General features: G+C 39.1%; 1 protein-coding gene across 1 annotated transcript in view; it reads left to right on the top strand.

Annotated features, from left to right (window-relative positions):
- LOC142151514 (NPC1-like intracellular cholesterol transporter 1) overlaps positions 1–13800 on the top strand; it is a 36090-nt gene extending 22290 nt beyond the window's left edge. The window contains exons 13-20 of the mRNA XM_075207244.1: positions 2529–2644; positions 3867–3993; positions 8895–8950; positions 9045–9195; positions 10140–10371; positions 10892–11005; positions 11341–11503; positions 13124–13800. Of these exons, the coding sequence (XP_075063345.1) occupies positions 2529–2644; positions 3867–3993; positions 8895–8950; positions 9045–9195; positions 10140–10371; positions 10892–11005; positions 11341–11503; positions 13124–13473 (1309 nt within the window). The 3' untranslated portion in view covers positions 13474–13800. The remainder of the gene's footprint in view (positions 1–2528; positions 2645–3866; positions 3994–8894; positions 8951–9044; positions 9196–10139; positions 10372–10891; positions 11006–11340; positions 11504–13123) is intronic.
- The last annotated feature ends 1081 nt before the right edge of the window (positions 13801–14881 follow it).

Here is a 14881-nt window from a genome sequence, read left to right as displayed (position 1 = left end):
CAGAAGTAGATCTAAGAGGGTGGGAGGGAGAGTATTTTGATATGAGATTTGAGATGTATGCAGGGGTAGTGCTGTTGAGGACTTAGTAGGTAAGGGTGAGTAATTTGAATTTGATTCTGGAGAGCACAGGGAGCCAGTGTAAGGATTTCCAAAGTGATGCAGCAGATGTGGAGCGGTGAGAGGTTGAATGACTATATGGTGCCACAAATTCCACAGCGCTGTACAGTAGGGAATAGTACATAATCTTAGACGTACAACAAGCAAAATCCATACATGGGCAAATCGTTGTCAACAACCAATCAAAATTTCCAACGAGAGCAATCAAAATCTGATAGCTCCCAACTGGATTTTGATCAGATTATTTGTGTTTGCAACTTAAATTGATTGTTCCATGAACGCCAGTCTTATTGGCAATTCGGAAGTATAGGCCGTTCTTATGGATTGAACAAGCTCGATGATCAGGATGCTGGAGTTTTTCAACGCTAGTGAAAAGATAGCCCTATACTGGCTCCACCCATAAAGGCATGTCCAGGTGAAGCAATCATGATTATTGGTTCTCAGTTGTGGCGACGCACAGACCAGATTTCCAGATTTTCTTCTTTAACAAGGGGCTAAATCATAATCAAGAGCTGGTGAATTCAAAGGATCTTAAGTGGGAATATTACAAAAGCCTTGCGTGTTCAGCCACCGAGAATGGAATCTGAGAATCTGTGGTGTAGAGACACCTTACATGTCAATCTGACATTGCTAGCTCTGCCTTATCTGTGTTATTCATTTTTCCTCCTTTAACCCATGTGTTATCTAATATTCACACCCTGAGTCACCAATTATCTCTTGAGACAGCCCTGTCACCTTTCTGCAGTTACTCTAATCTAATCATGCTACTTGATTATGTACAATACATAAATAGTCTTTGAACCTTATGATGGGCCATCTAGCTTGTGCTATTGTATATTACATTCATTTTTTGGATCCAACTTGCAACTTCCAAGCCACAGAGGGATGGATGTAGTAAAATATTATTCACCTTATAGCTGTGCTATACCCCCAAAAGTTGAAATTTGAAAGCCAATTTTAAGAGTTATTTTATAATGCAGTTTAGTGCATTTTATTGGGTTCTAACTAACCCAGAAATGTTGGTTCCTGTCTCTGTGCTTATTTATCTATCCTGCCTTCTAGACATTATGTTTAAGCTCTAACTGAAATGTTTGTCCCTATCTAGGATTTTATAGTGTCCTCCACCTGTTACTGGCACATAGCTGTATCCTTTACCATGTCCCTTCAAACTAAATTAATATTTTACTCTAGTAGTTACATTTTTTCAGTTGGTAGGCATGTGTTGCTTGATCACTTATAGATAACTTATTGTATAAATTAATTTTAATTAGTAGCGCAGTGCGCCAATGTATATCTTTGCAAATGTACTGATTTTTGTATTGGAATTGTATTGATTACTGAGGCTGTATGTCATATAGGAGAAAAATTGTTTTTGTAACTTCTGAAGGCAGGTAATCCCTAATTAATTATTTTCATCTGTATCTTTTTAGTCTGAATGCACAGCAGGGGGTCATTACCTTTCTATTCTGTGTAGTTTTTCATCCTGTGTCTTAGAGTGATAAGAAACCTACCAGAAAGTAATTTAGGAAATCACAGATTGATGTAATTTTTGTTAAATCCAAGATTAGAGATAAGATTACATCCTGAAGCTAAAACTTTGATGTAATATCTCAGACTGTGTGGTGCCAGCTGGGAAGGGGGTCGAGTTACCCCCTGCCAACATGTGCTTCAGAAACTGTATAAAAAGAGCCCAGTTTGACCATGTTATGTATTGTTCCATCTGAAACTTCTAGATGATCACTAGTACCTCAAACCAGTGTGTAACTGTCCCTTTCAGGACTTCTTGAACTAATAAACATCACTGCTTAAGGATCCTGCTTTAATGCCTATTTACCTGCTGTAATTCCTGTGACCTACAGATTAGACCAATCTAATCCGTTATCCGGCTGTTCTGAAGTTGGGACCCAGCGTATAGTACCAACGCTCTGCCCACTGACCTGCAGCTCTGGCCAGTGTGATAGGCCAGGGGGAATCATCCACAGCAACCTTGATCTGAAGGAAGAGGTCAGGGGTACCAGCCCAGGTGCCCAGCAATGGGGTACACTAGTAGCAAGCGTTACCTAGAAGGAAGCAGTTCTAGATGCTGGTGAAGAAGCCTAATTGTGGCAGCAGAGCCCCTCCTGCAGGGGTTACAAGAAATAAAGAAAAGGGACAGTGGCAAGGGAGGACCAGCAGGTCCCCAGCACCACGACAGGGTGGCATAGAAGATTTATCCTGTCAGAGTGTGGTTAACCCAGCTCATCTTCTTTCTGTCTAGCAATAGAAATACAAATATATATTAAATAGGAAATAACTCACATGCTTGCTATTCTATAAGGCCTATAACAGTTCCTGATTTGCTACTGCCTTTGTTGTCCTTCTCTTGTCTGAACACACACATCATTCTCTTGTACTATGTACTATCTCCCCAGATCTTACTTGGCCGTCACAGCATCCTCCTGGGTGGATGACTTCATAGACTGGCTGAACCCCTCATCGGACTGCTGCAGACTGTTATTAAATGGGACATTCTGCTCCTCCACCAGCAGTAAGTACTAGGACATTGTAGAGAGGTATCACACATTCCAAACACTGCTACAGACCTTTGTAGGAAACACTATGAAAAATCATGGCTCAGTTCTTTTTAATTAAAAGAAATACATGTAAACTGAAACTGTCAAACGTAATAATTATAATGAAAATAATAACAACAACAACAACATTTAACATGATGTAGCTAGCTATCTATATTGCTGAAATAATATTGTAGAGGCTGTATTATGATTTTTTTCAGTTCTATTTAGTTTTGGCTCTTGCTCCATAATTCTTAAACCTTTCAAATTTCATGTATTTTGTATATAATTTATTCTTTATTTTCCCCCAAAAATTTTCTTTAGTGTTGAGTACTGGTGATAGTTATGTAAGTGTAAGTGGAATATTGCATTTGCAATATTAACAGTTCATATTTTCAATAGATCATTTAATTTCCTCAGATATAAAACATAGTTGTTGAATCACCCCAGATCTTACTTAGTACTGCTGGAGACATCCACAGATAGCCATCGTGACACTCAGACCAAGAGCCGAGTGATTGGATTACTCAAGTAGATCTCATATGGGTAGACATATTTGTTGAGATCCAGCAGATCAGCAGGATGATTATTTCTCCATCACCGGGTCTCCTGTGTACGTTCATCTTCCGACCCCATTTACCAATAAGTCTGATAATAATTCCATCCAGAATTATTGGGCATAATGGTAATTGAGGCATTATGCAATCTGTCAAGCTTTCCCTGAAAAATTAACTTATTTCAAATAAAGAATATATCACTGAATACTACACCACTTAACATTGTACATTATGAACAAATAATCTAATAGTACAATTTACTTATACAACAGAGCTAAATTAAGAACTCCATCAGTCTGTTTTTGTGACGTATATGGAGACAAATGTAACTCAATATTATTTTAGTAAAGTAGCTGGACAGTATGCATTTAAAGAAATGTACAGTATATTTCAAACTAAATCCGAGGTAGGCACTACATTCTTCATTGAAGTATAAATCTTTGCTTACATTTTAACACTAGATGTTGCTTAGTGGTGAGTGGTTGTAGTATACTTGCTGTTATACAGAGGGAGAACTTTCCATCTGCACACAGTGAAGTTCGCTTGTGGTGTGTTGATTTCCGTGACCTGTAGTGTGTTGGTTTTGTCAATATAAAGTGCTTATAAAGTGCTTATATTTATCCTCTTCCTTTCAAAACAGCGGTTCCTGGATGTATAAGAAGGTGTATGAGAACTCCGACTGGGCCCCTGAGACCAACGTTGGAAGAATTTGAACGTTATTTGCCACTTTTTCTAGGAGACTATCCGAATCTGAAATGTCCCAAGGGGTAAGTGAACAGGAACATTACATGGTACTTCCATAAGGTAATACAAGAAACCTTGTTAGATCATGGGTCATAAGTCAATAGGCTCAAGCACACATGTGATATTGGACAGATCCAGTCACTTGGTGTTTAGTCTGAGTTAGTGGATCACAAGGGGATCTATTCTATGGAATTGCACTCATTTGGGGAATGCACCCACAGTAATGTTGACTATTTGTGTAATAGTTGTAAATAGCACATGATGTATAACTCCCAACATGACCTATTTATTCCAGGACATTGTGCTCTGCTACAGCTTTCCTCGCCTATTTCACGGTTCTATTAACCTGGGCTAAATTGAATCGAATCTTTAAATAACATGTTTCAACCAAGGTGTAAGTGGGAAACCTAGGGGCAGAGCAATGTGTGGCCTGTTAAATGGGTAAATATGGAAGGTAACACAGAATGGACAGGACGTCCCAACACCCCTCCCATGCTTAGGAATGTCTCCAGTTTCAAAACAAGAGTATTAATCTTATTAAGCATATTGTCATTAGATTTAATTTAATTCGAGAAGCTGCCATGAAGCTTGGTACTGGCTGACAAATCAATAGCACCTTTGTTGTCACATCTGATGTTGTCACAACTGTACCTAAAGACATAATTCACACAAAGTCTCTTTAATCCATAGATTAGCTGCTTCTGTTAAAGCCATATACTCTTCTTAAGTACTAGAAAGAGCAGATGTAGGCTGTTTTACTTGCCCAGCTGACCACTGTGCCTGCTAATCCATATAGGTAACCAATATATGAACGACGATCATTTCTATCTGCTCCCCAATCTGCATCACAGAAAATCTCTAGTTCTGAAGACTCGGATTTTGAGAACATTGTTTTAATGAACATTTCAGATATCTTAGGATTCTCTTAACAGCTATCCAATGCTGTTTCCCAGGATTTATTTCAAATTGACTCACTCAGCTCACTTCCAATTGTATTCTGATAGAGAATTTCTTTCATCTCCTCTATTCCAGATTCACTTGTTGGTGACATACTTTTGGTTAATTTTGTACTTTTATCAACAGTAGTATTTACTGGTTTATCATCTATCATCCCATTTTTAAGAAGTACAGTCCCAGCATTCAAATTTTTTGAAGTTCTCATTCCCGACAGGTGATGTGCAGGACCAAAGTGTTTCAATCTGAATTTTTCTCCCAACAGACTTTTTACACTGTCTATGTGATTTTTTTCTGACATGCAAGCAACAAATCTTCCACATATACAACACTGATAAACAGCTTTCCATCTATTAATCTGTGGTATAGACAGTGGTCAGTCTCTGATCATACAAAGTCCATGTCAGTCAACAGAGTGCCTGGCTTGATGTACCAACATCAACCACTTTGCTTCAAACTGTACAAATATTGTTTTTAAGGAACACACTTTTCCTTCTGGAAACTTGTTCTCATTATAATTCTCTGGAGGCTCCATATAGATTTCTTCAACTAATTCCCCATTTAAGAAAGCAGAATCAAAATCCAATTGGTAGAGCAACAAATCATGCAATGTAGATATGGCAATAACAAAACAAAGTGTACTGTACCTTGCCACAAGCAAGAATATTTTCCTGTAATCTATTCCGGACCTTTGAGTAAAATACTTTGCAATAAGACGGGCTTTGTAATAGGGAATCGATCCGCCTGTATTTAACTTTTTACAGAAAACCCATTTGTTTTTAATTGTATTACAGTGGCTTGGACTAGTGACAACGGTCCAGGTTTTGTTTTCACCTAAAGATGTCATCTCTTTATCTACGGCTGATTTCCAGCATTCCTATTTATCACTGGATTTTCCTTCCTGCAAATTTTGTGGTTCTGAGAACGCAGTGTTGGCATATTCTTCACTATATCTCCTTAGTAGTTTCCCTATGTTACTTCTCACATAAGCTCTTCTCTATTGCTGATTGTGAAAATTCAAAATCTCTGACATCAATGTACTGGAGAATGTGAGTATATCAAGTATCACCACCTATCCTTCAACTTCACTTTGTGCTTTTCCACTAGGTGATGATTTTGTTGCAAGAAATATGACGTCTCTGGATTTAATAAGTTTCTTGTTTACAATGTCCCAAAGCCTGTAGCCTTTACTCTCAAGACAATATCCAAGCAAAATACAGTCTTGTGAGTCCAATTTACTTCTTTCTTTAGGGATGCTTTTTGCATCCAAACACCCTAAGATGACTGACGTTCCAGACCATGCTTCAATTGGTGTATTGCCTTTTAGTGCAACAGTGGGTGCTTAGTTTTTTAAATAAACCGCTATTTGTACTGCTTCAGCCCAAAATGTATTTTCTAGGCCAGCATCACTTAACATCATACGTGCTCTTTCAACAATAGTATGGTTTGCACATTCACTTACACCATTTTGTTCAGGCGTGTGCGACATTGTCAGTTGATGTTGAACTCCATGATTTTGTAGACAGTCAACAAAGTTCTTATTCGGGTATTCTCCTCCATTATCAGATCTCAATTTTTTTTGTTTATGACACGTTTGATTCTCCACCAAAATTTTGTATTCCTTGATCTTGTGTATGACCACAATTTTCACTTTATGAAAATACACTTGAGTCATCCTCGTATAGTCATCAATGTCGTAAAGTAACAGTAACTACTAATTGATTCAGTCTCCATAGGACCACATATATCCATATGCACCAATGCTAAAGGCACCTCGGCTCTTGTCGCTGACTTTGGGAAGGGATGTCTGGTTTGTTTACCTTTGCAACTCTCACACATCTGTTGATCTAGATGTGCCCCAGGTTTATTCTTCTCATTTATCTTCATAAGCTGTCTGCAGAGCAATCCACATATCTTCTGCTGATGCTTTCCCTTTGATGTTTGAATAGACAAGCTGTTCCACAGCTAAGCCAATGGTTTCAATGGCCCCTATCCACATCATTAAGATCATCATCATTTATTTATATAGCGCCAACATATTCTGTAACGCTTTACAATTGGGGACAAACATAGTAAACTAATAAACAAACTGGGTAAAACAGACAAAGAGGTGATTTGGTTTGTCACCTGGGTCACTTATGACCTTCCACAATTTCTCAGGATTTAACTGCATCTCCATAGCGAAATTTCACATGGAATAATTCTCAGATCCTCTCAATTTCACAAAGCCCATGCTTTCACCTGGAGTATACATTTTCACCTTAATTCATATAAAGCACTGCTATACTTGTAGTTTCCTCTGATTTGAAGTTGCGCCTCCTGTTCAACGTGTTCTTCACACTTGTAGCTGTGGGCACATAACCAATTGGCAGATGCGTACTAGATTGTAAGAGGTGTCAGCAGATTTGAGTAAGGAGGTTAATCCACACGTTGTCACTTAACCAGAATGTTGGTTTATTGTATACAGGATACAGGTCTGTATATGCAGTAAGCAGTCTTGAGAAACAGGATAATTGCACAAGGAGTTGGACGTGCAGTACCACGGCACTCATACGCAGTAAGAAAGTAGAATAGCGCATGCACAGTAGACTCTATGGGCAGATCGCATTGTGCATGCGCACCGGAGACAGTACGTATCGCTCATCTGTCCCAAAACTTATTTAGTCTTATTTATTTACATGATAATACTTATATGCATTTGTTATATGACATACAGCTTTTTATGAAACTATCTAGTTCACGTGCCTGTCATACATGACACATTCTTAGTACTAACATTTTGGGTATAATCAAAAAATGTCCAACATACAGTTGGAACGGGGCAGATGGTTGGCACCCCAAAAGTAGTATAAGGAAGGATTCTACAGGCCCGGTGGTATGGTAGAGAGGCGAAGGTGAAGTATTGTGAAGTAATAGCACAATACCATCAGCATGCAATGTTATTCAACATGTCACTAAATAAATCACATTTTAGGAATCATGATTCAACAATATGCAAATATAAATCAGCACAATACTTCAAGTGCAATTATGGCGATTATACTTATCAGACAAAAATCAGCAGAGATGCAACAAGGATTAATCCATCTTGTTCAGGTTAGATGGTTTCTAGTTCACTCTATGATATACATAACCCATTGGGGTAAATTATAATCCACAGGTTTAAGCGAAGTTTCAGCTGACACATGAAGCTTATTTACTTGTACAAGTTGAAATCAGTACTCTACTTAGCAATCCGTCTAATGGAATAAGCAACTCTCTCCTAGCAACTGCAGGGTTAAACAACTTGCAATTCTCTCATCAGCAACCATTTTAGGCAGTTTCAGTCAGCTTGTAGATAACCATAAATACAGCAGATTTGTCTGGAAAAAACTCTTTCTTTAGCCAGTGCTATAACACCTCTCAATAGCAATATTACAGTCCAAATCAGAGGTTTTAATAACACAGTTTGATGTCTCACTTAAATAACTTGAACATAGCAAAGTAAAATAAACTTATCTGTCTTCATATGAGTCCTGCTGACATCTCATGGTCTTTTCCTATACTGCAAAGGTGCTTCTTTCTGGGCTGGCTGCAAACATCCCTCAGGACAACAATTCAGCCATAGATTTAGTGGCTCTTTATGGGAAGATCCTTTATTAGTTCAGCCAGCAGTCACACACATCACTTATCTCTCTAGCCAGTCCATTTTTGGCTCCTCCTCTTTTCCCCAAGAATCTCCCTGAAGCCTTCTAGTACATTATTGGGCTTTAGAGAGCAGCATGGACTGTAGTTTGCAGTCTGTCCACCCAAAAATGTCCGACACAATTTGCATTTAACTTCCCAGAGGCACTCTGTGGAACTATAGTTTTCTGAATGAGTGCATACAGTAATATACCTGTGATTTGCATGGTATTACACACAGTCAAGGGCAGTTGTATAAATTGGTGCCGCAGAGTCTATATGCACCTAATATGTTATTTTTCTGCAGGGGTTTGGGTGCTTATGATACTGCTATTAAATTCAACGATCAGGGAGAGATAATCGGTAAGTAGCTCTTTCTATGTTGTGTGGATAAAGCAACATAATTGTCACTGGAGCCCACATCATATATTTACTTTGACTTGGAATTCTCCTGCAGCGTCGCGTTTCATGGCGTATCACTCTCCTTTAAAGAACTCACAAGAGTATACAGCTGCCATGAAATACACCCGAGAACTGGCAGCGGACATCACAAAGTCTTTAAGAAAGGTGAATGGCACAGACCTGAATTTCTACGTCTTCCCATACACGTGAGTGATATTTTTGCACCATTTTCAGTTTTGCTATCCATCTTGACTTGTACCTTCTCTGTATGTTGTTTCTGTAGTGTATAATGTTCTTTTTTTTTTAAAAAACCTCTTTATTTTTCACACTTTTTTCAAGAAGAAGAAAACATTCAGTGAATAAAACAGTATAACATAGAATTGGTTCTTCATTGTGTCTCATCAAGAAGGTTAAATACAACAAAACGGGTTTTCCAATAAAATTATAAATTAGAAAAAAACAGAAGAGGAGCCAGGAAAAAAGCGAGTGGAAGGTATAATGGGGAGGGGGGGGGGGGGAGCAGAGATGGGGAAGGTCAGAAGTTTGTGTTCACATGCTGCCTGGAACGAGAGAACTGTGAAGTCTGTACCATGGGGTCCATGTCTTGTGAAATTTGGGAAGGGTGTTGTTAAGGAGGGCTGTGATATACTCCATGCACAAAATGTGCCATAATCTATTTATCAGTACTGGTTTGGTAGGAGAAAGTGTCTGTTTCCAAGCTCAGTGTATAATATTCATAATTATGGGGGCGCCTTATAAAATATACAAACAGTGACTCTCTTGGCATATTGGACGTGATTCAGAGTGCGACGTACGCCCGCCTGCATAGTTTATCTTGCGTATTTGACACTGCGCATGCCAAGAAAGTGCATGTACAAAGGCAGCTATGCAGACCTACTACTATTTAGCACTTATGACTCTTTGCGATGGAAGAGAAGTGACGGAGGAGGGTAGGTCTGTTCTAATGTATGCCTAGTACTGTAATGGTGTGTTTGAGCAATTGCATACAAATTCATACTGGGAAAAAAGACACACATACAACAGGAAAAATTGTTTAATTTGCGTGTGTCAGGGCCATGGATAAAACATATGGACGCATATATACTTTGTGGTGCTCATGATCTGATACTCACAACACCTCTTTACACAGGATCACATACTTGTTCTATGAGCAGTATCTGACCATCGTACAAGAGGGGCTTTTCACTCTGGCCCTCTGCCTGCTGCCAACCTTTGCTGTCTGCTGCATCCTGCTGGGCATGGACCTGCGCTCCGGCTTCATTAACTTGTTTACCATCTTCATGATCATCGTAGACACTGTTGGCGTTATGACTCTTTGGGGCATAGATTATAATGCCATCTCTCTCATCAATCTGGTGACGGTCAGTAACCACTCTTTAGTGCACTTTTTGCCTATAAACAGCAGAGGCAGCCATTGTGTGGGAATGAGAATGAAGCCTATCAGTCTACTAGGAACTATTAACATCACTGAGGTATGAGCACTTCTCATTCTCCTGAATATTGGTTTAACCCACAACATGGCTGCCTCCACTATGTGTAGGTGATGGTATTTTAATGCCTGTGTGTGTTTGTTTCTTATTTCTCTCTTTCTTGTCTCTATTTCTCTCTTATTCATCTGTTCCCCTGATTTAATTCCTTTCACTCTTCAGTTACCTTTCACTTTATGTACGTCTCTTTCTTTTACTGCCCCTACAACTGTTCCTCAGTTTATTTCAGAATGCCCCTCTCCCCTTCCTCTGTGTTTCCTTTCCAATGTTCCTTTGCTCTCAAAGTGACTGGCCCCCACTATCTCACCTCCCTGTCCTTTCTCATAACATGTCTCTCACTTATGACTTATGTCTTCCTTCCCCTCCGACTTAATTTCTTGTCTTTTCCCTTCAGGCCATTGGGATCTCAGTCGAGTTTGTCTCCCATCTTACTCGTTCCTTTGCCATGAGCAACAAACCTACCAAAGTGGCTCGAGCAAAAGACGCCACTATCTATATGGGCAGTGCTGTAAGTACATGGGATGGAATCTACAGCAAAATGGTGGTGTATGTGGTGAGGGTGACATGAAACTGGGGGAGTACAGGGTTTGTGGGGAGGATAAAAAATTGCCACATGGTGTAGGTTGCTCGGATAGGAAGATCTATAAGGCACGGGAAGTAGCAGATATGGAAACAGTTCAGAGGAACTATAGGCTGCCAGCATATGGGGAGAGAATATAACTGGCTGTTTCAGGAGAAATGACATAGATGCAGGACAAGTATCACAGACAATATCACTTCTATGCATAGGCTAACACAATGTCTATCTTGGTCCCTGATTCATTCTCCCTTTTTTCAAAACAGGTGTTTGCTGGAGTAGCAATGACCAACCTCCCTGGGATCATCGTCCTGGCCTTTGCCAAAGCTCAGCTAATTCAGATTTTCTTCTTCCGTCTTAATCTGACCATAACTTTGCTGGGACTTGTACATGGCCTCATTTTCCTGCCCGTCGCACTCAGCTACTTTGGTAAGTTAGTATTGGCTGTGTGATTAGTAGGTTAACTGATACACTTGGGTTAACAGAGGAGCTAAAATAGGCATTGTAATAACATGTCCTGAATGGATTGGGTACGGTATCGCGATGCTTGGGATACCGACACCCAATACTCCTCCAAAAGAAACCCGAAGCCTTAAATCAATAACCTATTAAAATCTGCACTTACCTTGTCACCGACCAAGGAAATGAACGAAACAACGGGTATGTGACTGGTACAAAGTGCGAAGATGCTGGAGTTTGGTGCTTCATTGTGACGTCACAAACTTTTCACGCAGCTGTAGCATAACCCTAACCCTTAATATTAACATACCTGTTTAAATGTACATGTCGCTGTCTTCAGAGATGTCACAATGAAGCGCTGGCAACCAGCATGGTCGGATTGTGCAGCAGTCGCATACCCGTTGTTCCGGTAATGTCCTCCGTCGGTGAGAAGGTAAGTGTAGATTTTAAGAGGTAGTTGATTTAAGGTTTCGGGTTTGTTTTGTAGGTGTATTCGGTGTCGGTATCCCAAGCATCGGGATACCGATTACCACTGCCCTAAATAGGAAGCCCTCCTCTGTGTATCTAACAGCAGACGCTCCATTAGCCGGAACATATTAGATAATAATGGGCAATAAAACCTACAAATCTTTTCTTCACTCCCTCATCGGGATCTTCTGTAACGTGTCAGGTTCTATTCTATGTGTAAGGTTCTACTTTGTAAATCATGTGCCCAATAATACCACCAACTGAATGTACCAGATATAAAATTGTTATATACTCTTCTGAGTGGATGACTTATATGGTATTCTACAGTCTTGGGTGTATGGAGCATCGCAGTATATGAAGTATGGTACACAATAGCTCAGGAACATAAAGGTATAAATAGGGCCAGTAATCGTATAGAAAGATTATTTTTTATTCCTAAAGTATATTAAAATACGTACACAATAAAATAGTATAAACTTTGTATACATTGTAGGCCAGTGTACACTTGAGCACTAATCGTGTTTTCTATTATTATTTCCCATATATATTTTTTTATTTAATTTGAAGCATTAATTGTGAAATACACCATTATTCATCTTTTCACAATAATAATGTATTTATTAAAAAAGTATTAATTAATGTATTAAATAAAAAATGTAACTATGGACTAAATTAGGGCTAAATGATTCCCATGTGTTTATTTTATATGCATGGGATATAGAAGGTGTGGAGACTGTAGAAGATTATGGTAGACGGAGTGAGGTTATGGGACAGCAGAGAAAAGTGGTTTATAGAGCATTTATATATCCGGGCCTGTATCTCGGGGTGCATATGCAATTGTTCCCAGATCTAGGGAAGGGGGGGGGGGAGGTTTAACTTGTTAAAGCCACATGTGTTCTCTGTCAACTTTCACTCGATTTCTAAACTTTCCTAAATTCCTAAAGACAGTAAGTAGCAAGAGTAAAAAACAAAAGAGTCAATAAATTTGTACAAATGGTGCTAAGTATTGATCACCCCGACTGCTAGACCCACAGATATTAAATTAATTACATACAGTTAAAAAAGAATCCAACCTTCATGCATTCCATTATGTGACTGATTGTGGTCATTGTTCATACGCAGGTCCTAACGTCAACCGAGCAGTGTTATTACAGCAGCAGGAGAGAGAAGAGAAAGAGATGGGTAAAAGAGAGGAGAATGGCGTTCATGTATACGATAACATGACCTTCCAGGAAGCAGAAAAAGAGATGGGTAAAAGAGAGGAGAATGGCGTTCATGTATACGATAACATGACCTTCAAGGAAGCAGAAAAAGAGATGGGTAAAAGAGAGGAGATTGGCGTTCATGTATACGATAACATGACCTTCCAGGAAGCAGATAAAGAGATGGGTAAAAGAGAGGAGAATGGCGTTCATGTATATAGTAAAGTCATAAAGGGTCAGGACATACCTGAGAAGGAAACCAAATCTTAAAGTCACTTCTCAGCAGCCCTGGATTGCCTCATGGACTATTTCAAGATGGCCACTGCCATGCACCACAAACCAGCACACTGTTGCAATTAGTGTCCTAAACACAGGGACATCACACAAAACCTCACACTAACTGCAGCATCTCATGTGTATTTACACATGAATACAGGTATCAGATGGACATTACATAAACCAACAGGAAGGATCATAAAACACACCAATACCATCTGAGGACGGGACACTTAAGGGGAGAGCAGTTAATTGCTTGTTTTTTTCCATTACTATTATAAAGACAAATATTGTATAATAAAACACTATTTTTGCAACTTGTCTGTTTTTAGCAAGCGGTTTTTTAAGTTTGCCAAAACAAACCCAATTTGCAGGGACACTTTTCTGCTTTGCAGGCTTACCTGCTAATGTCACATCTGGGAGACGTGCTCATAATACAATTCTGTTATATTTCAAAACAAGTAAGTGACCTGTGGTTCTTCAGTCTCTGGCAGGCTGGGCATGCTGGTACTTGTTGCTCTATCGCTGGTGGAGAACCACAGTTTGCCGAAACCTATGTTACTTGCTCAGCATTGATAGAAACAGTGGGCAACCATGCACAGGTAAAATCTAATATTTAGGAAATCTGTTCAGATTTGTCCCTGTAAGTACTTTTCTTATTTTTCATATTAATTGACTACACAATACTACTTTCTCTATCTCTCTGATTCTGTAAATGTGGGGTACAATTTTCAGTATCTACTCTTATTCTGTACTCTATTTTAAACATTGAAGTTGAGAATATGTTATAACATTGTTTAATGATCATGTCCACTGTTCATGTCGGGCGGAATACTGTGACCTGGACACTACATACATGAATAGCCATTACATTACTTACACAATTATACCATCAAACAATAAGAACAAATAGCGGAACTGCTTCTAACAAACTGCTAGGGAAGTGGTACTGTGTATTTCAGGATTGACTTTAGTGTATGGCACAGAGGACATTTGTAGCATTTTATAGGGTCCAAATTTATAACCCTGTCTGTGGTGCGATTGTCCCTACATATAGGATAAGCACAGATAGTAAGAATTGCATCCAGAACACTAAAGTGTGCAGTGATCCATACATACAGAACTAGTCCATTTACCGAAAACTGCATCAAAGGTACAGAACAAAAGAAAAGTAATCATGGACAAAAAAACTTCTGTGATAATTATTTACAAGCGATTATCTATGGAGCTAAAATTAATAAATCAATTTGTGACAGTCATTCACTGAGATCTGACACTGTACAAAGACCCTTCCTTAAAATAACCTTACTATAGGTATCGGCATGTAGAAGACATTAGTCATGACGGTGTGTCACAGTATGACTTGTCTCTGTTAGTCACGGTTTGTACATGGCAGGAACTG

This window comes from Mixophyes fleayi, chromosome 4, assembly GCF_038048845.1.
Source record: "Mixophyes fleayi isolate aMixFle1 chromosome 4, aMixFle1.hap1, whole genome shotgun sequence".
In the NCBI taxonomy this organism is placed as follows: Eukaryota; Metazoa; Chordata; class Amphibia; order Anura; family Limnodynastidae; genus Mixophyes; species Mixophyes fleayi.
This window is presented reverse-complemented; position numbering and strand designations above follow the sequence as displayed.